We start from the raw sequence: 24,749 nt of genomic DNA, 5'->3' as shown, positions 1-24,749 counted from the left end.
GCTCAGAGGAGTTGATGCATGCCTAAAAAAGAAAAACATTACTGGGTTACAAGAAAGAGCAAGAGGAGTGGACTGACTAATTAACTCATTCAGTTTAGGTGCAATGGGCTGAATGTCCTTCTATGCTTCATTTACAGCACCAAGCTCTTTCGGTCTTCATTTAACTTAGATTTCTGCAAGTCATTTCCTCCCATTTTTGGAATGTGTGTTTCTATTTGTTTAATGTAAATTTTCCCCTTTTGTTTCTTTTGTGTATTTAAAGCATGCAGTGGAAGCTGTGTGGCAGGCTGTGGATGACTTGATTTCTGATGAACACTCAGAGGCTAGGCATGCAGTATTGCAACTGATGAAGGCTATTATTCAGGGACAGGTGAGCAAAACAGTAGTTTTATCCTGGTTCGAACTGTACTTCCATGATCCTTTCATTTCTTCTGTTATCGCAGTAACAGTCTTATGAATTGAGTTTATTCCCTTTAAAAATATTACTGCTTTAATTCCTCAGTATTCCCTATTCGATAACGACGTCAATCTCTCTCAGCACATCTGCTGAAATTCTCATCCATGCCTTTCTGGCCTCTATATTTGACTATTCTAATGCTTTCCTGACTGGCCTATTGTCCACATTGCATAAGCTTGAGTTATTGCAACTCTGCTCTATCCTATTTTTTTCCTAGCCCCATTCATTATTGTTTCCTAGCCTAGCAAGGCCTCCATTTTAAAATTCTCATCATCATCATCACCAATTCACTCTGTGGCTTCACACATCCCTTTTTCTGCCAAATTGTAATAAAGTAACCTTTAGGAATGAATGTCCACAATATCATAGAATTTTACGACATGTTTAAAAGTTACGCATGTCATCAGATATGGCGGGCGCAAAGTTCTCAAATTCTCTATACTTGTAAGCTGCCAACCAGCCTGATTTGGAAATCTACTGCCAATTCTTCACCATTGCTTTGAACTGCATTAACAATTGTGTATGTACCTGTAGTTATGACTAGACCCCAGGTGAGCCCAAATTATTATGGTTCCAAACAGGCACCCCAAATTGTTCAGCTCCTGAATGAAGACAGGTGAACTGGTTCTCCTCCTTTATTAACCCTCACTATGGCTGGTCGCAATGAGAAAAGTCCCCTCCTTTGTGGATATCTTTCTTCCAGATTACATGAATTAATGTTCTAAAATGAGCCAACTTAACCAGGTTTTCTTGAGTTAGAAAGTTGTGAACTTATTCGCTCTCAAATGCAAAAATTATTAACAGCACAATGCAAATATGCACAGATTAGGAATAAGCCACGAGTCCAAAAAGATAAAGGTTCAAAGATATGCAGATCGGTCTTTGAGAAGAAAAATAATGGAACTTTGATAGGTGAACAGTTCATTTTGGGTTGTTTTACTTTTGCTGATTTGCTAACAGTACTAAGAACACTCAGAGTTCTTCTTGACCTGTTCCTTTTTGACTGGCTTGCTGGCTAGTAATGGTCCAGCACTCAGATGAGAATGCTTATATCTGCAAAATGAGGGGTGGCTATTGGTGATTCTTTGACTGTGAATTTCACAGAATTTCAGCACCCGAACCCAGACTAGGGTACGTGAATACTTCTGTTCACAGGCACATCTGATAGCTCTCCTTCAGCTAACACACAGAGACCAGAGTTGCTCTCTGTCTTTAACTCTTTTTACATATTCCTGGAAAGGTGAAACAGAAAAAAATGTCTTAAACAAGTGGCTGTCTGCTGAAAGCCTGGGGTGATGGGGAGCGATATTCAGCCCCCTTTGTTATGTGTTTCCCTAACACTCTCTTCAGGTGTGATATTCACATGTCCCCTGCAGGACTTTGCCAGCCAGCCTAAAATTTTCGTTTGTACTTTTTGTATTGTTGTTATTTGCAGCAGCCCTCTTTAAAAATAGCTTTTGGAATTAAATGCTGAAAAGTGTCCATACCAATTTGGGATTCTGGTCTGTTGCCATGACACTACACCATGCAGTTTGTTCCTTCAATGAGACTAACCTTTTGCAGGAGCAAGTCACTGGTTGGAAATAGTTATAAAAATGTTATGAAAGTCTCTTTGTCTTGAGAAGGCAAATGGATTGAGTATACCAATAGCCTGGAGTGATTAAGGCAAGTTTGGATATTTTACTATTTTAATTGCACTTACGTAAAGGTACGTTGTTATACAGGTAGACAACACTTTATCTGGAATCTGAAAAGCTCCAAAGTCCAAAGGTTTTTTTTTGTGAAGTTTTTTTTCTCATTAACAATGTTGTTTGGTGTGCAGTTAACCCAAGTCCACACCTATTTGATGCCCTGTCACTCAGATGCGACGTGTGGGCATGGCCCAGCACTGGCAGGCTTCAAATCTGTTTCGGGGCCTGTTTTACTCACCGTAAGTCTGTTGTTTGGGAAGATTTTTTAAAATTACGCCATCAAACTGTCACTTATCCTGAAATTCGAAAAATTCTGAAAACCAGCTGGTTTAGAACATTTCGGATAAAGGATTGTGCACCTGTACTATGAAATCCCTCCTCCAGTTTATTTAACAAACTGACTGAGTACATTCATTTAATTAGGGAGAAAGACTCGGGCCAATCCGTGCACACTTCTTCCTCATCATCAAGGATTACCCAGTGAATGGTGACCTGCTTGAGAGACTTGACGTCTTCAAAGCGCTAACAGAAAATGGAAAAGACATCACCTACTTGGAGGAAGATCTGTGTATGTGTGTGACGTATTTAGAAAGGTCTTTGAATGGCTAGGCTGATGCTGAAGTTTTTGTTGAAACTCAAACTTAAGTTTTGTTCAAAGTTAAAAATCACACAACACCAGGTTATAGTCCAGTGGGTTTAATTGGAAGCACTAGCTTTCAGAGCACCGCTCCTTCATCAGGAAGCTAGTGCTTCCAATTAAACCTGTTGGACTATAACCTGATGTTGTGATTTTTAACTTTGTACATCCCAGTCCAACACCGGCATCTCCAAATCATGACTAGCATCGACACCGTTAAAATTTGTAGATCTGGTTTTGAAATCATAGTGCTAATAATAAAATTTTGCTAATTGCAGTAATGGCATTAAAATAATTAGGAAAAGGAATGCATGCACACACTTCTTTCCCTCAAAATTCAACACCATTTGTATTAATACCTGTCTGGTGCCATGCATTAAAGCAAATCATCCTTTAGAAATGTCTTCAGAATAGATATTGAACATTTAACTTTTTTCCAAGTGTTTTCTATGCCATTTGACATATTGCTTTAACATAAATGCCGAGAAATGATCTTGCAGACAGCTAAACGGTGAATTTATAGTTCTTATAAGGGTAACAAACAATTACAATTTTCTTAAGGCTGCATGTAGTGACACCATTATTCTCAGCCAGACTGGGTGATAATTTGCTAATTTCCTCCAAACAGTTACATTGGAGACGTCCCTGCTGTAAACAACTAAAACTGATTTTGTGCAGCTAATTTACCAGATGTAGCTATCCTTCACTCATTTAATTTTACTGGAAAGAGTATCCTGCTATTATTAGGAGACTTCTCTTGTCCTCTTTACTGTAGTTTGCTGAGGCTTTTTAAATAGACCCTGGTGTAAAATAGATTGTTTACTATGTGCCTGACCCAAGTCCCATCCCAACAATAAAAATGATGGTGCCAGAATTCACTTTGTACCATGGAGTGCATAGACATGAATTCTTATTTTTCACACAATGTACTGTTTTCTTTTGAAAATATTCCTGCATTCTTCTATCTGTCTCCATTTGGATATTTCTGCACCATGGAGCCTGTCCAGCTAATAGGGTATTTGACCACCTGCCAGACCTTCTCTTAAGGCCTGACACTGACTATTTGGAGAGCAATCAAAAGTAAAGTGAGATGACTCCTTCCCTTCATTTTTTTTGTGAATGTATTTTAACAAAGGTTAAGTACATAAGAATACACATAGAAGGAGAGCAGCGTGTGAACCTGCATCTCCCAACTGTGTGATATTTTTTGATCCCTGAAATGCTTTGCTGCATTTTGAGCTTTCAACTTTAACTGGTTGAATTATTGGCTGTTCAAGACTTGAATACCAATAAATGGATGTATTTTTATTATTTGACAATTAAGTCAGTGCTGTTTAAGAATGAGACTGTTGCTTTGTAGGCAATATATGATCTTGCCTGTGTGTCTGTGTGTTTTTCTTTTTTTGTGTTAAAGCCTCTTTTGTCCTCAAGTGGTTGGATATTGGTCTCACTGCGGAGTTTCTGGAGGTGCTAGTCAATCTTGTCAAATTCAACAGCTGCTACCTGGATCTGATTGTGGCTCAGATAGTCCAGTGAGTATGTATGGGTGTTTAATTAAATTTGCTGTTAAAAAGTATGGGTGATGGTTGGAATTATCTAAATTGCTTATCAATGCATAAGTACTCTTAACCATGTGAAGCTAAAGCCTGTGATAGCCTCTGATAGCCCGATGTAGGCGCTTGACATGTACAAGCCCTGAGTTGATTTTTGCAGATCTAATAAATGGCGCTTATCATAAACTAAAAGTAACATTTGACTTTGGTTCTCCCTGTGTGTTCCCTGTACCTCCATCCCTTGTCCAGTTTTTCTTTTATGAAGAACTTATTACAGCATGTAAGTTAGCTCGCAGAGCTGGAGGTTTTTTCAGACGTTTCGCCCCATGATTAGGTAACATTATCAGTGAGAGTCTCCAGAGAAGCTCTGCAGGTATGTCCCACCTCTCTCTTTATAGGTCTTATGTTTCTTAAGATGGGTGATGTCATTTCTGGTTTTGTTTTCAAGGGAAGGTAGATGGGACCTAAGTCGATGTGTTTATTGATGGAGTTCTGGTTAGAATGCCATGCCTCTAAGAATTCTCATGCGTGTCTTTGTTTTGCCTGTCCTAGAATGTGTTTATTGTCCCAGTCAAAATGGTGTCCTTCTTTGTCTGTATGTATGGAAACTAGTGATAGTGGATCGTGTCTTTTGGTGTCCAGTTGGCGTTCATGTATCGTGGTAGCAGGTTTCCTGCTTGTTTGTCCGATGTAGTGTTTTATTTTTACAGTTTTTGCATAGTGTTTTGTAAGTGGTGTTAGTTTTGCTGGTAGTATCTAATGGATCCTTTAGGTTCATTAGTCACTGTTTTAATGTGTTGGTAGGTTTGTGGGCTACCATGATGCCAAGTAGTCTGGAAGTCTTTTCTGATATGTCTTTGATGTAAGGTAATGTGGCTATAGTTTTTGGTTGCGTTGTGTCTGCTGTTTAGGTTTGTTTCTGAGGAATCAGCAGATTGTGCTTATTGGGTAACAGTTTTTCTTAAAAACATTGTATAGGTATTTTTCTTCTGTTTGCAGTTCTTGGGTGCTGTAGTGTGATGTAGCTCGTTGGATAATGTCTTGATGCAACTGTTTGTGGGTGTTGGGATGATTGCTTCTGAAGTTAAGTATTTGGTCCGTGTGTGTTGTTTATCTGTAGACGCTGGTTTGAAGCTCTCCGTTAACTGTACGTTCAACTGTCTCGTCTAGGAATGAGAGTCTGTTGATGTTCTCCTTTTTTGTGAATTTTATGCATGTCAGGATATAGTTGACGGTGCTGTATGTTTCCTCTAATTTGAGATGACAAAGGTGTCATCCATGTAGACTTAAAAAAAGATAAAAACATTGTAATAATTCCTGCAGATAAGGGTTACATGACAGTCTGGTTTGTTTAAAATAACAATCTTAAAAAGGCAAATGCTCTGCTTGCAGACACTGACATTTACCAGCAGGTGGCGATAGACCTGACCTCACAACGACTAAACAGAATCTCATCCTTTCTAACAAGACTTTAAAAAATCAGGAGAATTAAACAGGGCAGACTTTAAAAATATGAAACCAGATGGATCCAACGCCACGCTTCTACGGATTACCAAATATACACAAATTTGGGGCCCCCTCAGACCCATAGTCTCTCTACCTGGCACACCAACATACAGACTAGCCAAGGAACTCCACCAAAAACTAAAACATCTAATTGAAGATTCATGTCACTCTATTCACTCCGCCCAAAAATTCCTGTACACCATCAAAGACACCAAGGTAGAAGGGGACGAAATAATGGTCTCCTTTGACACTACAGCCCTTATCACATCAATTAACATCGACCTGGCCAAAGAAACACTGACATCACTACTAGGAAAACCAAGACCACAAACACCAGACAGCACCAACTTCATCAGCAAAGACACCATTCTCAAGCTAGTGCCTCACCACCCACTTCACATTCAATAAAATAAACTTACAAACAAGTCAACGGCACATCCGTGGGATCACCAATATCAGGGCTCGTAGCAGATGCAGTAATGCAGAGACTTGAACAAGTTGCCGTCCCATCTATCCAACCCAAATATGGGTCCGCTACAGGAATGACACCTTTGTCATCACAAAATGGAGCAAATTAAAGAAAACATACAGTATCATCCTGACGCTCATAAAATTCACAAAAAGAGGAGAACATCAACAGACTCTCATTCCTAGATGAGACAATTGAACATACATTTAACAGAGAGCTTCAAACGAGCGTCTACAGAAAAACAACACACACCGGCCAAATACAAAACTTCAGAAGCAATCATTCCAACACCCACAAACGGAGTTGCATCAAGACATTATTCCAACGAGTTACATCACACCACAGCACCCAAGAACTGCAAACAGCAGAAGAAAAATATCTATACAACGTTTTCAAGAAAAACAGTTACCCAATAAACACAATCCGTCGATTCCTCAGAAACAAACCCAAATAGCAGACACAACGCAACCAAGAACTATAGCCACATTACCTTACATTAAAGACATATCAGAAATGACTTCCAGATGACTCAGACCCCTTGGCATCATGGTAGCCCATAAACCTTATCAACACACTTAAACAGCAACTAATGAACCATTAGATACTACCAGCAAAACTAACGCCATTTACAAAATACCATGCAAGAACTGTAAAACAAAAAACACTACATCGGACAAACAAGCAGGAAACTTGCTACCAGGATATATGAACACCAACTGGCCACCAAAGACACGGCCCACTATCACTAGTTTCCATACATACAGACAAAGAAGGACACCACTTTGACTGGGACAATACACACATTCTCGGACAGGCAAAACAAAGACACGCATGAGAATTCTTAGAGGCATGGCATTCTAACCAGAACTCCATCAATAATCACATCGACTTAGGTCCCATCTACCTTCCCTTTTGGGAAAAAAAAAGAACCGGAAACGATATCACTCACCTTAAGGAACCAAGACCTATAAATAGAGAGGTGGGACATACCCGAGCACTTCACCAGAGACACTCACTAATGATGTTACCTAGTCATGGTGACGAAATGTTGAAAACAAACCTTCCAGCTCAGCAAGCTAATTTATACCCATATCATCAACCTGAACTACAAATCTTCTCAAAAATCACTAACTTTATTGTAGCCCCAATAATGTAGCTTGCTGCTACTGTCTAAAAACCAATACTTACAGAACATAGAACAGTGCAGCACAATGCAGGCCCTTCGGCCCTCGATGCTGTGCCTGCCTTCTATCCTACTCTAACATCAGACTAACCTACATACCCTTCATTTTACTATCCTCCATGTGCCTACCCCAGAGTCGCTTAAATGTCCCTAATGTATCTGACTCTACTACCACTGCTGGCAGTGCATTCCACGCACCCACCACTCTAAGTAAAGAACCTAACTCCAATTACTTTAAAAATATGCCCCCTCATGATAGACCTTTCCATGGGAAGAAGTCTCTGGATATCCACACTCTGCCTCTCAAAAACCTGTAGACCTCTGCCAAATCACCTCTCATCCTCCTTCACTCCAATTAGAAAAGCCCTAGCTCTGTCAACCTTTCTTCAAAAGACATGCCCTCCAGTCCAGACAGCATCCTGATAAGTTTCCTCTCCACCCTCTCTAAAGCTGCCATATCTTTCCTATAATGAGGCAACCAGAACTGATCTCAATATTTCAAGAGTGCTCTAACCAGGGCTTTATAGAGCTTGCAGCATAACCTTGTGGTCTTAAACTCAACTCCCCTGCTAATACACTATGTGCCGCCTTAACAAATCTATCAACCTGGATGGCAATTTTGAGAGATCTGTGCACATGGATTCCAAGATCCCTCTGTTCCTCCACGCTGCCAAGAATCCTGCCTTTAACCCTGGATTCTGCATTCAAATTTGACCTTCCAAAGTGAATGACTTCACATTTCCCAGGTTGAACTCCATCTGCCACTTATCAGCCCAGTTCTGCATCCTGTCAATGTCTCGTTGCAACCTACTACACCCTTCCACATTGTCCACAGCTCCACCAGCCTTCGTGTCATTGGCAAACTGACTAATCCAACCTTCAACTTCCTCATCCAGATTTCTAAAAGTCACAGAGCAGAGGTCCCAGAACTGATCCATACGGAACAAACTGGTCACCAAACTCCAGGCTGAATACTTTCCATCTACCACCACACTCTATCTTCCATGGGCCAACCAATTCTGTATTCAGACAGATAGGTTTCCCAGTATCCCATTCCTCCTTTTTTTTCCTGAATGAGCCTACCATGGGGAACCGTATCAAACCGATAAGGGCTTATGCCCCAAACATCGATTTTCCTGCTTCTCAGATGCTGCCTGACCTGCTTTGCTTTTCCAGCACCACACTCTTGAACCTGGTCAAATGCCTTGCCAAAATCCATGTACACCACATCCACTGCTTTACCTTCATTAACGTATTTTGTCACATCCTTAAAGAATTCAGTAAGGTTTCTGAGGTATGACCTGCCCCTCTGAAAGCCATGCTGACTATCTCTAATCAAACTATGATTTTCCAAGTAATCATAAATCCTGTCTCTCAGAATCCTCTCCAGTACTTTGCCCACCACTGACGTAAGACTGACTGGTCTGTAATTCCCAGGATAATTCCTATTCCCTTTCTTAAAGAAAGGAATAGCATTTGCCACCCTCCAATCATCTGTGGACTCCTGTGGACAGTCAGAATGCAAAGATCATCACCAAAGGTGCAGCAATCTCTTTTTCCTTGCTTACTGTGGTATCCTCGGGTATATCCTGGCTGGTCCAGGTGATTTATCTATCCTTGTGTTTTTCAAAATTTTCAGCACATCCTCCTTCCTAACATGAATCTGTTCCAGCATATTAGTCTGTTTCATGCTGTCCTCAGAAACCTCAAACTCCCTCTCGGTAGTGAATACTGAAGCAAAGTATTCATTAAGGACTTGCCCTACTTCCTCCGACTCCAGGTGCAAGTTCCCACCACTATCCCTGATCGGCTCTACACTTGCTCTGGCCATCCTCTTGTTCATCTCATTACTGTAGAACACCTTAGGGTTTTCCTTAATCCTACCTGCTAAAGCTTTTTGATGCCCCCTTCTAGCTCTCCTAACTCCATTCTTCAGTTCCTTCCTGGCTACCTTGCAACCCTCTAAAGCCCTAACTTATCCTCCCCTCCTCAATGTTAAGTAAGCTTCCTTCTTAGTGTTGACTAGATGTTCCACATCCCTTGTCACCCAAGGTTCTTTAACCCACCATCCCTTCCTTCCCTCAGTGGGACAAACCTGTCCAGCACTATCAGCAGGTGGTTCTTAAACAACCTCCCAGTAAAGTGACTGCTCTTTTCCTGTTTATGACCTACAACCATACTGACTCTGTAGACAAACCCTCCTTGACTATCTCCCTTACTGCAGCTGTCATACTATCCCTGATTAGCAATGCCACTCCTCCACCTCTTTTTAACTCCCTCCCCGACTATTCCTTTTGATACAGCTAAATGCTGGAACACCTAACAACCAATCCTGACCCTGTGATATCCAAGTCTCCATAATGGCCACCATATCATATTTCCAAGTACTAATCCATGGTCTGAGTTTGTCATCCTTATTCCTGATATCTCTTGCATTAAAATAGACACATTTCATCCCATCACACTGACTGCACCTTTTCCCTGTCAAGTGCCTATCCCTCCTCACAAGTCTCTGCACGCTGTGTCTGGCCATTCACTACCTCCTCCATCATCTGATCTGTAGCTCAGGTTCCCACCCCCCTGCCAATCTAGTTTAAACCTTCCTGAAGAGCTCTAGCAAACCTTTCGCCCAGGATATTGGTGCCCCTCCAGGTCAGGTGCAACCGGTCCTTTTTGTACAGTGTCACGCTCCCCAGAAGGTATCCCAATGATCCACATATCTGAAAGCCACAGCAGCCAGGTTTCTGGCTCTGTGGCTGAGAAGGGAAGGGGGAAGAATTGTGATAAAGCTATGTGGCCTATTGTAACTGGTTTAGGCTGTAGCTTGATTTACATGCAGTAACAGTTTGTCATACAAGAACTTGGTATACTCATGTCTGTTTCTGTTGATTTCAACATATTTCATGTCTGTTGTATTGGCAGACATACTGTAGCACCAACTGTTCCACACCTCATACTGTTATTATCCATTTGGCCTCCTTTCAGAATAACAACAAAATTATTTCCGAATTGTCTAAAACCTCTTTAAAATACACAATCATATAATGTTACAATAATAAAACAGCTGTGAGTAGTTTTGAACTTTTCTATTTTTATTTTAAGGTGTGTGATTGTTCAATTTAATTTGCTGATTTATCAATTTTTTTTTCTCTTATAGTGATACAGTAATGTATAGTCTTAACGAGTTATGTATTGCTTTGTTCTCTTGCAGTAAAATCTGTGTTCTTTGTAATCTGACCACAGTGCCAACAGATATAGAGGTTAGTGTCTGGTATTCAGTATGTACACAGCCTTATGTTACAATGGAGATTTTCAGTACTTGCCAGTTTTCAGCAGAGTATTTTAAATGATTTAGAAAGCTCCTTTAACTGCAAACATAAATCTGTGTAGTATGCTATGTATTATTGTTTCATGTAAAACCTTCTGGGTAAATATAATGTACCTGTAAGTGTTTCTTTGGCAATTGAATCAGAATCTTAAATTAGATGAGTTGTTTACATTTCTGTGATTTTTTTTCATGTAGGCACTGTGAAGATATGAATTGATGTGAACTTGATATCTGTTCCTTAAAATTGATACTTTTAGAGTAGTTAGCTTGTGTGATGAAGATGTGACTGTTTACATGTAACATTTTAATGTCACACTAGTAGAAGATGGAAACACAGGCTGCCAAGTGAGAATGTGTAATAGATCTTCTATCACACTCAAACCAGAATGTTCACATACTTGTAGAATTCTTGCAAGTAAAACTGCTGTTCTTTCGAAGCAGTCAGACTTGAGTATATGAACATTTGTTAAGATGGTTAACATGTATTAAAATCAATGAGGTTAAGCTTGAATTCGCAAGCAGATGATGTTTCAAATAAAATTTCTCAAACTTGAGATCGCTTCTTAAAAATTGGGGTTGCCAATTTATAACTGAGATGAGATGAATGTTTTTCTGAGGTTTGAGGGTGTTTGGAACTCTCTTCCTGAAAAGATGGTGGAAGTAAAGCCCTTGAATGTGTCATGTCCCACTGGAGGAATGCACTGGAAATAAAGTCCCACTATTCCTGGTATCGTGACAAATGTTAAGATTTAATTAAACTACCCCATATCCCATTTTGCCTCTGACTTGCTATTAATTAGCATAAAAAAATAATCCACACCAAATTACTACAGTAGCAAAAAAAAATTACTGCAAGACTCTTAACTTTAAAAAGAGCAGTTTAAAAAGGCATGATTTCTAGTTTATTTCTTGGACTTTACCCCTCTCAACTAACATGCGCAAACAAACACATCTTATGAGTGGAGGGACCAAATAGCCAGAGGAACATAATTCTGTATCATTGGTGTAAAATTACAAACCTAAATGGGTTGGTTCTACAGTCCTTTTCCTTTCTTCGATGATGTCTTGAGGTTATTGGTCCATGATGATCAGTCTTAATTCACTGGTTGCTTGGTTGGACTTAGGGTCATTTTGATTGTCTTTGTATTTCTTTCAGCAGTTCTAGATGTTTGCTTTACTGCTCTTTTGACAGAAAATTGGAGAGAACAACATTACAGAGTAAGGGGAGAGAATAAGATTGATGCAGTTAGCTATGAAGGGCTCTTGCTTCTCTCCATTTCAGTCTCCTCACTGAATGTGTACTAAACTGCATCCTGGCCATTCAGGGGTCTGTTGAGTTGAACTGTCCTGAATCCATAACAACCGGTGCCACTTAAAAATCAAAAGATCATCTCTGGGAAGATGTGGCTTCAACATACAGCTAGTCTTGTTTTATCTGGGCACTGTCTCTCAAAAGTACCATTGTTGCACGTACATCAGTTAGCTTTTTTTCTAAAGCTGCAATTAACTCCTCGCATTGTCCACTTTTTAAAGCAGTGCCTGTTCTTCTCATTTTCAGACGATAGTCCAAACAAGTAAAATGGTGTGGTCTCTTACAAAAATGTTTCACTGTAAAAATAATCAGGGTGGGTGGGAATGTGGATTTGAGATTGCAGTCAAATAAACCATGATCTTGAGGTTAATCGATGGTGGAGCAAGCTCAAGGGGCCGATTGGTCTACTGCTCCGAATTTATGTTTGTAGAGTTCTAGGAGCCACACTGGTATGATTTCCATGTGCTACATGTGTATTTGCCTTTGGAAATGGCTTGCAGTGTTACTTGGGTTTATCATGTTTGCCTAGTCCACCATTCATTTGATAATTCATTGGCTAAATTTATAGTCTCAGTTGCTGAACATGATGATTGGCTAAAAATAAATAAAAGCAATTTCAGGATGTTTCTGAATTTGCATCTTATTGGAGAGGTGTTCAGGTTGCCTGTGGTCAAGATTCGTGTTCTAAAGATTTGATTATATTGTTTTAGGCAGGTTCTCATGGCATAGTTTGAATGTATAGTGAAGTATAAGTTCAGCCTAAGCAATGATTGTCATCCTATTATCCATGCAAGAACTATTCTCAAATGTTCTTCTTGCTTTCCATTTCTCTAATCCCATTTTGTGTGTGTATAGCGTGAGCAAAGAGCTAAAAATAACTTGCATAGGTGCTGCTTTGTATTGATGCCATAGATCCTGTGATTACACAGTGTATGTTTTTGGACGACGGCATGTTTTGTACACTCAAATTAATATTTAACACATTTTAATGTAGAAAAAAAACATTTGTTTCAGGTTTCTTTACAAGTCCTCGATGCCGTTGTTTGCTATAACTCTTTGCCTTCTGAGTCTCTTCCGGGATTTATCATTACGCTTTGCCGCACGGTTAATGTCAAGGAGTTTTGTGAGTCCTGTTGGAAGGTAATTTGATTTAGCACTTGTGTCACAATGCAAGTGTAAATATTGGAAATCACTTTTTGAAAATTAGATTAACTCCCCTAAGAAGTTCGTCCACAGGCTATGTTTACAAAGATGTCGCCAACAACTTTGCCGTTATTTGGCAAGTATGAGTATCAAAATGATACTTGATAAGTAATGAAGCCTTAAAATTCTTATGTAAACATAATTGCAAGCAACCCTTGCAGATGTTTGACGTTTCAAACCATTTAGCTGTTTAGTTAGAGTAAGACAACAGTGAACAAAGTATTTTGAAAAAAATATTAATGACCCCTTTTCAGTTCACAATTATTTATGGTTGTTTTTAAAGTGCAAAAGTTTAACCTGTTGGCTGTGCAGTAGCTGTTTCTGGTGAGTATGCAATTACTCCAGAATTGGAAGATGCTTTTTTGTTTAAGACAACAGGTGACTTTATAGGTCACACATATCTGTTGATCAGATTGGCCTGTTTGTTCCCCTATAGATGAACGTCTTGGAGTTCCTGTATCAGGTAGAAATCACAGTTGGGGTCTGTGCTTACACCCATTGACACTATTGAATATTAGATGCATATTTCTGAGAGACAATTCACTCATCTGATGTCAACTGTGCTCCATTGTTAAAATAAAGAATTGATGGACTGTATTGCATAGAATTTTGCACCCAGTAAATAAATATATTTTAAGAGCAAAATAGGTATAATGTGTCTAAATATTGGATAGTTTTGGCACCCCAGTGTAAGCTGTATCTAATTGCAAGGACTTTGACATTGACCTAAATGCTCAAGGGTTTGTTCTTTTCCAGCTGATGCGCAAAGTCTTGGGAACTCATCTGGGCCACAGTGCAATTTATACAATGTGTCGCATTATGGAGGATAAGTATGGTTATATTTTTATTCTATACTTTTAATTAAAAGTGCTGAAAGTATTTCAGTAATTTGTCATTTTTTTCCAAGTTGTTTCATATGTAGTAAAATGTGTATAATTTTAGCTGCTCTTGGATATCCTGTCAATAATTTTGATGTTTTAAACTTTGTTGTCCTAATGTTAGAGCGCACATGGATGATGCGGCTTTATTGAGAGGTGCAGTATTCTTTGTTGGAATGGCTCTTTGGGGTGCACATCGTCTCTTTACCCTGAAGAGTACCCCAACATCCGTTTTACCCTCTTTTTATAAGGTAAAATTGGGTTATCTTTTAACTAGACAGTAGCTTATTTTCCTAAACTGGGACTTTGAATTCACACTGTTTCCTTTTGACAGAAACTATTTGTGTTGCAGACTTTATTCCCTTGAACTTGTAAAGCCAATCCAATAACTGACATTAGAACAACATTAATTTAGGGATCAATATTCAGTTTGCTTTCCAAATGTAAGGCAATAAACATTGCTAAAAATATGAAAAGACACACTTATGACTGTCAAATGTTTGTCTTCCTCAACTGCCACCTTGTTAGAGAAACATAGAATATATGAGCAGCAGAAGGTCATTTGGCCCCTAGGCTTTCTCCACTATTGAATATGATCCTGGGTGATTATTTAACTCAGTACTCCATTCCTGCCTTCTCCCCATCGTCTTTGATCTCTCGTAAAAGGCCTTCCCCTTATCCTTGGGCACCAACCCCTGGTTCTCTGGATTCCCCAGGCATAGAGAACATCTTTCCTGCACCCACCCTGTCTAATCCTATTAGAATTTTGTAGATTTCTATGACAGACCCCCTAATTCTTCCAAGATGTCAGAGGCAGGTTCTTTACGCAGAGAGTGGTAAGAGCATGGAATGCCCTACCTGCTAATGTAGTCAACTCAGCCACATTAGGGAGATTTAAACAATCCTTAGATAAACACATGGATGATTTTGGGATAGAGTAGAGGGACGAGCTGCGAATAGTTCACAGGTCGGCGCAACATCGAGGGCTTGTTCTGCGCTGTATTGTTCTATGTTCTATTTTCCCCACTATCAATGTCAAGCTAACCAATCTACAATTCACTCTTTCCTTTCTGCCTCCCTTCTTAAATAGTAGGGTTACGTTAGCTGCCCTCCAATCCAGAGAGACTTTTCTAGAGTCTGTAGAAGTTTGGAAGATGGCAAAATCCTGGAATTCCCTCTCTAATTGCATTGTGGGTCAACCATCAGCAGGTGGACTGCATCGTTGCAAGGAGGCAGCTCACCACCATCTTCTCAAGGGCATCGAGGGATGGGCAATAAATGCTGGCCAGCTAGCAATACTCATATCCCACAAAAAAATGAATAAATAAAAAATATTGTTATTTCTAAGGCCACTTCCTTGAGTTTTCTATGATGAAGGTTATCAGGACTGGGAATTTATCTGCCTTTAGTCCTGTTAATTTCTTCAACTACTTCCCAACTAATATTAATATTAATTTCTTTCAGCTGTTCCTTCCCATTAGGCCCCATTATGTCTCTTCCTTTGTGAAGACAGAACTAAAGTATACATTTAATTGGTCTGCTATTTCTTTGTTATAGCCAGTTCTGTTGTCTCTAAGTGGAAGTGTTGCTAAAACAAGTGTTTACTTTTCTTTTACTTATCCAAATAGGGCCCTATGTAATAACTCAGTCTATGCTCAACATTTAATCAATGTCAGATAAGAAATCTAGTCAAAATTCATCATATACAGATTCATTATCAATATTAACTACTCCCACTGCAAACCAAAGTTTGCAATTTAGTACAACACGCTGTTTAGCTGTGGTCATAAAGTCATAGAGATATACAGCAAGGAAATAGATCCTTCAGTCCAACTCATTTATGCTGACCAGATATCCTAAATTAATCCAGTCCCATTTACCAGCACTTGGCCCATATCCCTCTTAAACCCTTCCTATTCATATACCTATCCAGATATCTTTTAAATGTTGTAATTATATCAGCATCCACCACTTCCTCTGGCAGTGCATTCCATACACGCACTAGCCTCTGCATGAAGAAGTTGCCCCTTCGGTCCCTTTTAAATTTTGTCCCCCTCACCTTAAACCTATGCCATCTAGTTTTGGACTCCCCCACCCTGAGAAAATACCTAGTCTGTTTACCCTATCCATGCCCCTTATGATTTTATAAACCTCTACTCGGTCACCCCTCAGCCTTCGACGCTCCAAAGAAAATAATTTCAGCCTCTCCTTTTAGCTTAAAACGCCTCAACCTTGCAATATCCTTGTGCACTGTAAATCTTTTCTGAACCCTTATTCAACAATCAGTAACTTACTCAGAATTTTAGACACTCCCGAATTCATTCAGCATTAAAAACTCAGCTAATATTCCACACTAGTCTAGTCAGTGTTGGGCACTTTGTAACTCCGTTAATATTAAACACTAATACTGACTATATTGATAATTCAGTAACTCAAGCAAAATTGGCAATAATTTTCAACAATATTAGTTGCTCTAGCTGCTCTAACTTCGCCGATATTGGATACTTGGCGATATTTCAAACATTATTAAACCCTGTAACTGGGTCATTACACAATTTGCTCAAATTGGGATTTGTATAAAAATAAATCCAATAAAATTGCAACTGGTGATTTTCTTTCAGGCTATGACAAGTGCCAATGCAGTAGTTTCCTATGAAATTGTCCTGTCTATCACAAGACTGATCAAAAAATATGGAAAAGAGTTGCAGGTGGTTACCTGGGAACAACTTTTAAATATTATTGAAAGGTTACTTCAACAAATCCAGGTGAGTTTGAAGTTGGGTGTATTTGAATTTTAACATTTACCGTTAGGCTGAGCTTCAAGTTACTTGTTCTGTGTCCAAGGTGTACACTTGATTCAAATAAAGTTCTTTGGAGAGAGAAAAAATATTCACTCGACAACAGGTTAAACTGATCGTCAGTTAGTGTCAGCTGCTGTGCACTGTTCAATTTTATTCCCATTGTGAAGGTTCCTAAACTGTCAATCATTTCAGACATATTTGTGATGTCAACAGGCATATTGGGTTTGAAATCAATTTTACAATGAGATTGTGATTAATTATTTAAAATATCACAGCATAGATTGTGCTTGTACCAACAGTTTGAAACAGATCATTCCTGTCTCTTTTTGCATAATCTTGCAAAGTTTTCCTTTTGAAGCATACATAGATTCATAGAATCCTACAGCACGGAGACAGGCCCTTTGGTCCATGCCAGTCAAAATGTCCGTCCACACTAACTCCATTTCCCTGCACTTGACCATATCCTTCTAATCCTTTCCTATCCATGTATTTGTCCAAATGCCTTTTAAATATTGTTAATGTACCCGCCTCAACCACTTGCGCTGGCAGCTCATTCCGTACACGTACCACCCTCTGTTAAAAAAAAAATTGCCCCTCAGGTTCTCTTTTAGTCTTTCCCGACCCTTAAACTGATGCTGTCTAGTCTTAGTCTTTTTCCCAAATGTGGGGAATCAGAGTGCATTCACCCTATCCATGCCACATGACCTTATACACCTCTATAAGGTCCCTCCTCAGTCTCCTATGCTCTAAACAAAAATGTCCTAGCTTGTCCAATCTCTCCCTATAGCTCAGATCATTGAGTCCAAGCAATATCCTTATAAATTTCTTTTGCACTCTTTCCAGTTTAATAACATCCTTCCTTTGGCAAGGTGACCAAAACTGAACACCATACTCCAAGTGCGGCCTCGCCAACGTCCTATATAACTGCAACATAACTTCTTTACTCAGTGCCCAGATTGATGAAGGTCAGTGTGCCAAAAGCCGCCTTTGCTACCCTGTCTACCTGTGACTCTACTTTCAGAGAACTGTGAACCTGAACTCCAAGATCCCTCTGTTCCACTACATTCCTTACAGCCCTACCATGCACCATAAAATTCCTATCTTGTTTTGACTTTCCAAAATGCAAGATCTCGCACTTATCTATATTAAACTCAATACGGCGCACTTCCTCAGCTGGTCTTCCCCTGCTGCAATGTCTGATAACCTTTCTCACTGTCCATGATACTGCTTCTATTAGTGTCATCAACAAACTTACTAATCATGCCTTGTACATTCTCATCCACTCATTGATAGACATAGCAAACAGTGATGTGCCCAGCACCGGCTCCTGACGCACTCCACTAGTCACAGGCCTCCAGTTCGACAAGCATCCTTTCACTATTACCTTCTATTTCCTACCATCAAGCCAATTTTATATCCAATTTGCCAGCTTGCCCTGAATTCCATGCAATCTGACCTTCCAAAATGGCCTACCATGTGGAAACTTATCAAAGGCCTTACTGAAATCCATATAGACTGCGTCTACCACACTGTCGTTGTCAACCTTCCTGGTCACTTCTTCAAAGAATTCTAACAAATTTGTGAAGCATGATCTCACTCGCAAAGCCATACTGACTACTCGTAATCAAACCTTCGATTACTTTTCAAAATACTATTGAATCTGTTTCCAACGCCGTGTCAGGGTGGATCATGTTAGGCCGAGTTCATTTAAAAAAAATAAAAAATTCTCCTATTGTCAGTCCTTTTGTTATTTGTGCTTTCATAGTCAAAGCTGCAAAGCTTAAGTTTCCTTAAGCGTGGATGCCACAGGTTAGTGGTGACGTTACTGGGCTCCTAATCAGTGAATTCAAATCCCTGGCAGTTTGAGAATTTGAGAATCAGTTTAAAAGAAATGAAGATACAAAAGACGATCGTGAAAATGTTGGCTCATTAATATCTGATCAAGAAAAAAGCCATCCCCTTGCATGGTTTCAACATAATGAATCTTAGCAGTCATCTGAGATAGTCCAGTAAGGCTCATCATCATCAGGCAATGAATAGACAATTGTGCTTGGAATAACTTTGAGCTTAAAAGGAAAAACGTATTTCCTCTGTTTATTTGGTATTGGAACTTCACTTGCTTTTGATCGTGAATTCGGTTCCTTTTGTGTAAAATATTTCTAACTGCTGCAAGTCTTGTTATAATTACCACTCTTTGGAATGAATTCAAATGACTTGCCTGTGACTCTTGCATCCTGACATTGTGATTAGGTATTACTTTAATGTACCAATCATGTTTTCTTGTCCTAATTGTACTTTAGACACTGGGTAGCCATGAGCTGTCAGTTATTGTACATGAACTGTTAACCACTATAGAGGAGTTGTATGAGCAGAATGATTACCATGGTCCGCAGGAGCGATTATTCACACTGATTGAGAAGTGCTCTGATAAGAGACCGGTAAGAGTCGAAAATTGCTTCAATCACCCCTTTTAGTAAACTGCAGTTTGTCAGAGTAGAAAATATTCAAGCTAACACGTTCAGATAAATGCCAAACAGTTGCAAAGTATAATCTATGCACATAACAAAGCATAGAAACTAGAATTAGCCCAATACCCCGGGAATCTGCTCCTCTATTCAGTAATATCGTCAGTCTTGGTCTTTCCAAATAATGCATCTCAGCTGTAAACCACCAGATCCAAGGGACTGTCAGCTCGTAGTTCTCTCTGATACATCATACTTTTCCTCTACTGATATTAATTACCTCTGTCTCATTTGTCCCTTGGTAATCCATTACATTGAGTAATTTTTGCCTTCTACTGTGAAGACAAGTCCAAAATATTTGTTCATAGCCACTATTATTTCCTTATTCTTCATTTAAATTTCTCCTGCCTCAGCCTGTAAGGGATTATCAGTCACTTATTGTCGGAGTAAACATAAACTGTGTACATATCTGAACTGAGAGATCAAACCAAGCTGACAAGTCACCATCATGGTCCTTACGTTCAGTTGCCTAGTGATAAATGACAATGACTTTTTGCTCTAAATTGTTCCAATCTTGCAAGGTTCAGGGAATAAGCCTATGAAGTACTAGAATCAAATGCTTGTTTTTCTTGTGACAAAGTTTAAGTACTAGTGTACATTAACATTCTATATATTTCTGCCTTAAATTATTAAGGAGGTCTCTGTCCTAACACTTGTATCCTACCGGGCTCAGTCTATTCATCCTGCAAAACACTACTGGATTCAAAATCTGCAGGAACTAATGGAGAAATTCTTCAGGTAAGCAGCCAACTTCATGACTGCAACTAGCCATGCCCAGTACTTATCTTAGTAATAGTTTCTGTCAGACTATTTTAGATAAATTCTGTGGGGTGGGAGGATATAGAAAATTTATGGTATTCAAAATAGACCAATTAATGCTTAGGATACAACTCTTTACCACTGCAATGCATCTTGATTGAGATGATGATGTCCTGATGTACTATATGAGCTTCTGTTTCAGTTTTGTTTTTCACCTTCGATGTACCTTTTGGGCAATGTGCACTTCTATTAATATAGAAAAATAACTGCAGTTTATTTTTGTGTGAAATACTGCAGTGGTTAAACATTTTCTTAGTCCAATGTCGTCATATCTCTGCAGGAATGAGAATCGGAGCACCATTCGCAAGAAAGCTCTTGATGTTTTATCATTTGTTTTGAGCATCAATCGGCAATTGTATGAAGTAAGTACAAGGGTTGAAGAGTGATGTTTAAAGTAGGGTAGAAACTCTGTATAACTGTGTGTTAAGATCACATCATGGTCTGCCATAAAAATGGTACACTGCAGGTCAGTATTGTTGAACTTTGCATATAAAACTCAGTTTTGGTGAATGTATAGCTGTGGGGCATTCTAAGTGGAAGTGAAGTACCTCAGTGCAGTTAGGTGAGAGCATGACAGCAATCCAAACTCTGCATTTCTATGTCCTTGCAGTAGTGCAACCCTTGCCTAGTGAGCCCCTCATAAGTTTTTTTTAATTAAGTCTGCTTTTTCTTTAATCAGCTGAAGTATTTAAATTTGCAAAAGGGAACTTGAGTTACAAATGTCATACATTGAGTTTGAATTTGGATATTTTCCATTGGAATATTTGTATCCAGAGAAAAATATTGAGAGTGTACAAAGTTTTGTGGTATTGCTTGTTAATTCACGGCAAATGCTTTCTTGTTTTTTAAACAGGAGGAGCTGATTGAAGCTATAGTGATCCCCCAGCTCGGGCATATTGCGGATGATAAAGATCATATGGTACGAAAATTAGCCTCTCAGCTGCTAGTGGACTTGGCAGAAGACTGCAACACACCTCAATTTAATAATCTCTTGGATATTATAGAAAAGGTATTTTATGAGCATTACAGTCCATGTTAAGTTCAGAGAGCATTGGTGGTTTGATGATACAAGCCTCTTACAATAGTGTATGATTTGTTTTCCAATTGACCTTTGCACATATTGCAAGAATTTGTTTCTATCATGATTGTGTGATGTTAATGATATTTGACAAAAGCTTTGAAACCAAATCATGAAGTATGTGTTGATAAATCTAGAGACAAATTGTAACCTTTCAGGGTTTTAAACTTTGTTTATAATAGTTTATGATGTGTTTCTATGTCTGTAAGTTGAAAAAAACTTCTCTTTTTCTTTCAAGGTTGTTAATCGGCCACTCATTGACCCACCTGTTGTGGAAGCTGTGGAAAGTGATTTTTTATATGAATCTCCACTGGAAGATGTGAAGACAGCTGTCCTGGGGCTTCTAGAGATTCTGCAGGTTGAACATAAATCTCTTGCCTAATTCCATCAGGTCTTTTTGTTTTGAAATGTTCCGTTTATCACCAGTCATCTTCAGAGTTAAGTTGGTGTGCAAATGTATTAGATGGATCATAATATTAGCATGGCATTTTACCCTCAGCGAACTGTACATCATGGAAACCATTTTACTTCTGTCACCCACTTGTTGTCATCAATTGCTACATTTAAATTGTTAACAAGCATGTCTTGTCCTTAGATGCTTTATCTCCATGAGGGGGTTTCTAGCTGTTTCATTACTCATTAATCTAGTTGTGCTGGGTTATGCAAATTCTATTGAGAGCTTTTAGAGGAATGCAAGCATGGCATCTGATGAAGTAAGAAAGTTATAGGGAAATGGTTTCACTTCATTGCTACACTAGAAATGTGCATCACAACATCATCAATCCAAGTTGAATAATTTCTTGATGAGTTTGTACCTTTATTCATACACTAATATTTCTGATATCCTAAATAGGCTTCCCTATGCTATTCCAATTAATTTAACTTGGTGTGAATTTTCTGAATAAGAAGGGGAAAATGAGGTCTGCAGATGCTGAAGTTCAGAGTCGAGAGTGTGTTGCTAGAAAAGCACAGCAGGTCAGGCAGCATCCGAGGAGCAGGAGAATTGATGTCTCGGGCCAGAGCCCTTTATTCCTGACGAAGGACTCTGGCCTGAAACGTTGATTCTCCTGCTCCTCGGATGCTGCCTGACCTGCTGTGTTTTTCCAGCAACACACACTGTTCTGAATAAGAATACGGTTAGTAGACCTTTTATACCAGCAGATGGCGCTTCCCCACAAAGGCTATGCACTCTTCATTACAAAGTGAATTGACTTCCACTTTTCTGTATCTTTAAAACTATGATCATTATACATTCAGAGATAGTCAATACAGCAACTATTTGTGCAGTGGGTGTAGTGATGCATTCTGTTTATCTTGATGAATTTTGAAAGAAATTCAAAATGTTGGTCAAGCCATATTCAAAACAATCTGCTCCTTATATAAAAATATGTTCTTTGGATTCTCCATTAATGCATTATTGAGCTCAGCTCCTTCTGGAGAAAGGAAGCGGCTGCTGATATTATAAACCAACCATGTGTCCTTGAAGCATAATTTACACTCCAAAATAAAGTGTAGATTGGGAAAAATTTAAGTGGGCTAATAGTTTAATGTTGAACTGAGACTGAATATTTATTTTATACTGAATACTAATTTTATACTGAATACATTCTGCAGTCAATCAATCTTTCATACAGTCAGGCAGCGAAAGTTTTAAATAATATCCTACAGGAAAAGTAACTCCAATGATTTGCTTGAAGGAGCGGTCAATTATGGATTATATTAATGTGATTATTTGTCTTCCATTTAAGGCAGATGAGAAATTTCCTTTGAGGGTAAGGAATCTGTAGACTTCTTTACCACAGAAGGTTGTTGAGGCTGTGTTATTCAGTATATTCAAGGCTGAGGTAGACATATCCCTAATGATTCAAGGAATCAAGGGTTATAAGGATAAGGCAGTAAAGTGGAGTTGAGGATTATCAGATCAGCCATGATCTCAGTAAATGGCAGAAAAGTACAAATGTGTCAAATGGCCTACTTGTGCTGCAAAATCTTCTGGTCTTATGTCCAAATCAGAGCCAGTTTGTATCCATAACAATAAACTATGGTCATATCATTTTATTCAGTTGTTAATTAGGTGATAAATGATGGTCAGAACAGTGGGGAAGAGACCTCTCGACCTGTTCCAATGGTCCTGTGGGATCTGTTGTGTCTCTTGGCAATGCAGGCATTTAACATCATATCTGATAATGCCACGCAGCTGCAGTACTGTATGTCTACAATTTAAATTGATTCTGATATTTTACGTTGTACTAACACATTTTTCTTTCCAGACCAAATTGTATAGTTTACCAGCCAGTCACGCAAGCCGGGTATATGAGCTTCTGATTAGTCACATTCAGTCACATTACCAACAAATGTACACATCTTCCATCGCAAGCAGTATACGCCTAAAGGTAGGTAGGACCAGAGAATTCATCTCATAATAGTTTTAGAACTAATGTTCAGTTCTATTAATAACCCATTGTGTACTGGACTGTATATGTTGGATAAATGTACAAATTATCTTTGTAGTAATTCTCTGATTGAAATGAACTAATTAACATAGAAAATACTATTTTATTCTGTCAGTCAGCTCTGTGATTCAATATAGTGTGGTGCTACACGATTCAAGTCTACGATAGAATGGTAGCTTAAAACTGCAGTGCCTCCGGTGATTTGCATTTATATAGTGACTTTTACCATGGTAATATCCCAGGTCTTGGCAGGACTGCTTAGACAACAAAGCAGGCTATCTGTTTCTGTCAACCAACCTGTCTCATTGCATTTTCAGAAGAGGAATGACGCTCTACAGACAGAGTGGCAATCAGAATTAGAAATATCCCCAATTTAATATTTGTCTTTATGTTGAAGTTCATGTGTACTATGCACTGAATGTGGCATAACTGGCCTATGGGTCTATGTATTTTTTGCTCAGTTCTCAAAATGACCAGTACAATTGCTGTATTGCTTTGAAGAACTTGCTAATCTTTGATTTTGTTCCTGAATATTGTGGTGGTCTTTTCCCTCCTCTCTTCACAAGGCAGTCAGGTTACTCATGGAATGCAGCTGAGTACAGTGACTATCCAATTTATAACTTTTCATAAAACGTGTTCCATGAAATGATTATTTAGGGTGGAAACTCTGAATTTGAATATCTCAAAGAAAATTCATTATTTGTACTGAATTTTTTTATAGACCATGACACTTTGAGATCTGAAATAGGAACTGAAAAACAATGAGCTTTCTGAAATGTACTTACGTCCTCTAATTATAGCCCTGCATCAAGAAAATATTTTATTTAGTGTAAAATTAAATAATTTAAGCAAAATCTAT

The 24,749-nt window shown here is 38.9% G+C and overlaps 1 protein-coding gene across 8 annotated transcripts in view; it reads left to right on the top strand.

Moving 5' to 3' along the window:
* Positions 1 to 24,749, top strand: part of tsc2 (TSC complex subunit 2) — an 81,278-nt gene that overhangs the window by 8,815 nt on the left and 47,714 nt on the right. For 6 of the 8 annotated variants that reach the window (XR_015760596.1, XM_043711192.2, XM_043711191.2 and 3 more), the window contains exons 4-17: positions 263 to 370; positions 2,572 to 2,716; positions 4,200 to 4,317; positions 10,708 to 10,756; positions 13,151 to 13,276; positions 14,096 to 14,169; positions 14,342 to 14,468; positions 16,839 to 16,982; positions 19,319 to 19,456; positions 20,175 to 20,278; positions 20,640 to 20,721; positions 21,213 to 21,368; positions 21,676 to 21,795; positions 23,708 to 23,830. Coding sequence is in view for 7 of the 8 variants with exons in the window: in XM_043711192.2 (XP_043567127.2) it covers positions 263 to 370; positions 2,572 to 2,716; positions 4,200 to 4,317; positions 10,708 to 10,756; positions 13,151 to 13,276; positions 14,096 to 14,169; positions 14,342 to 14,468; positions 16,839 to 16,982; positions 19,319 to 19,456; positions 20,175 to 20,278; positions 20,640 to 20,721; positions 21,213 to 21,368; positions 21,676 to 21,795; positions 23,708 to 23,830 (1,614 nt within the window). In the remaining variant the exon portion in view is untranslated. Of the gene's footprint in view, positions 1 to 262; positions 371 to 2,571; positions 2,717 to 4,199; positions 4,318 to 10,707; positions 10,757 to 13,150; positions 13,277 to 14,095; positions 14,170 to 14,341; positions 14,469 to 16,838; positions 16,983 to 19,318; positions 19,457 to 20,174; positions 20,279 to 20,639; positions 20,722 to 21,212; positions 21,369 to 21,675; positions 21,796 to 23,707; positions 23,831 to 24,749 lie in introns of those variants that run through there. The other 2 variants (XM_087997975.1, XM_043711193.2) reach the window with 1 other exon arrangement.

Source organism: Chiloscyllium plagiosum, unplaced genomic scaffold (assembly GCF_037043375.1).
Source record: "Chiloscyllium plagiosum isolate Xiang-an unplaced genomic scaffold, Cpla_swu_hap1 HiC_scaffold_20, whole genome shotgun sequence".
Classification (NCBI taxonomy): Eukaryota; Metazoa; Chordata; class Chondrichthyes; order Orectolobiformes; family Hemiscylliidae; genus Chiloscyllium; species Chiloscyllium plagiosum.
This window is presented reverse-complemented; position numbering and strand designations above follow the sequence as displayed.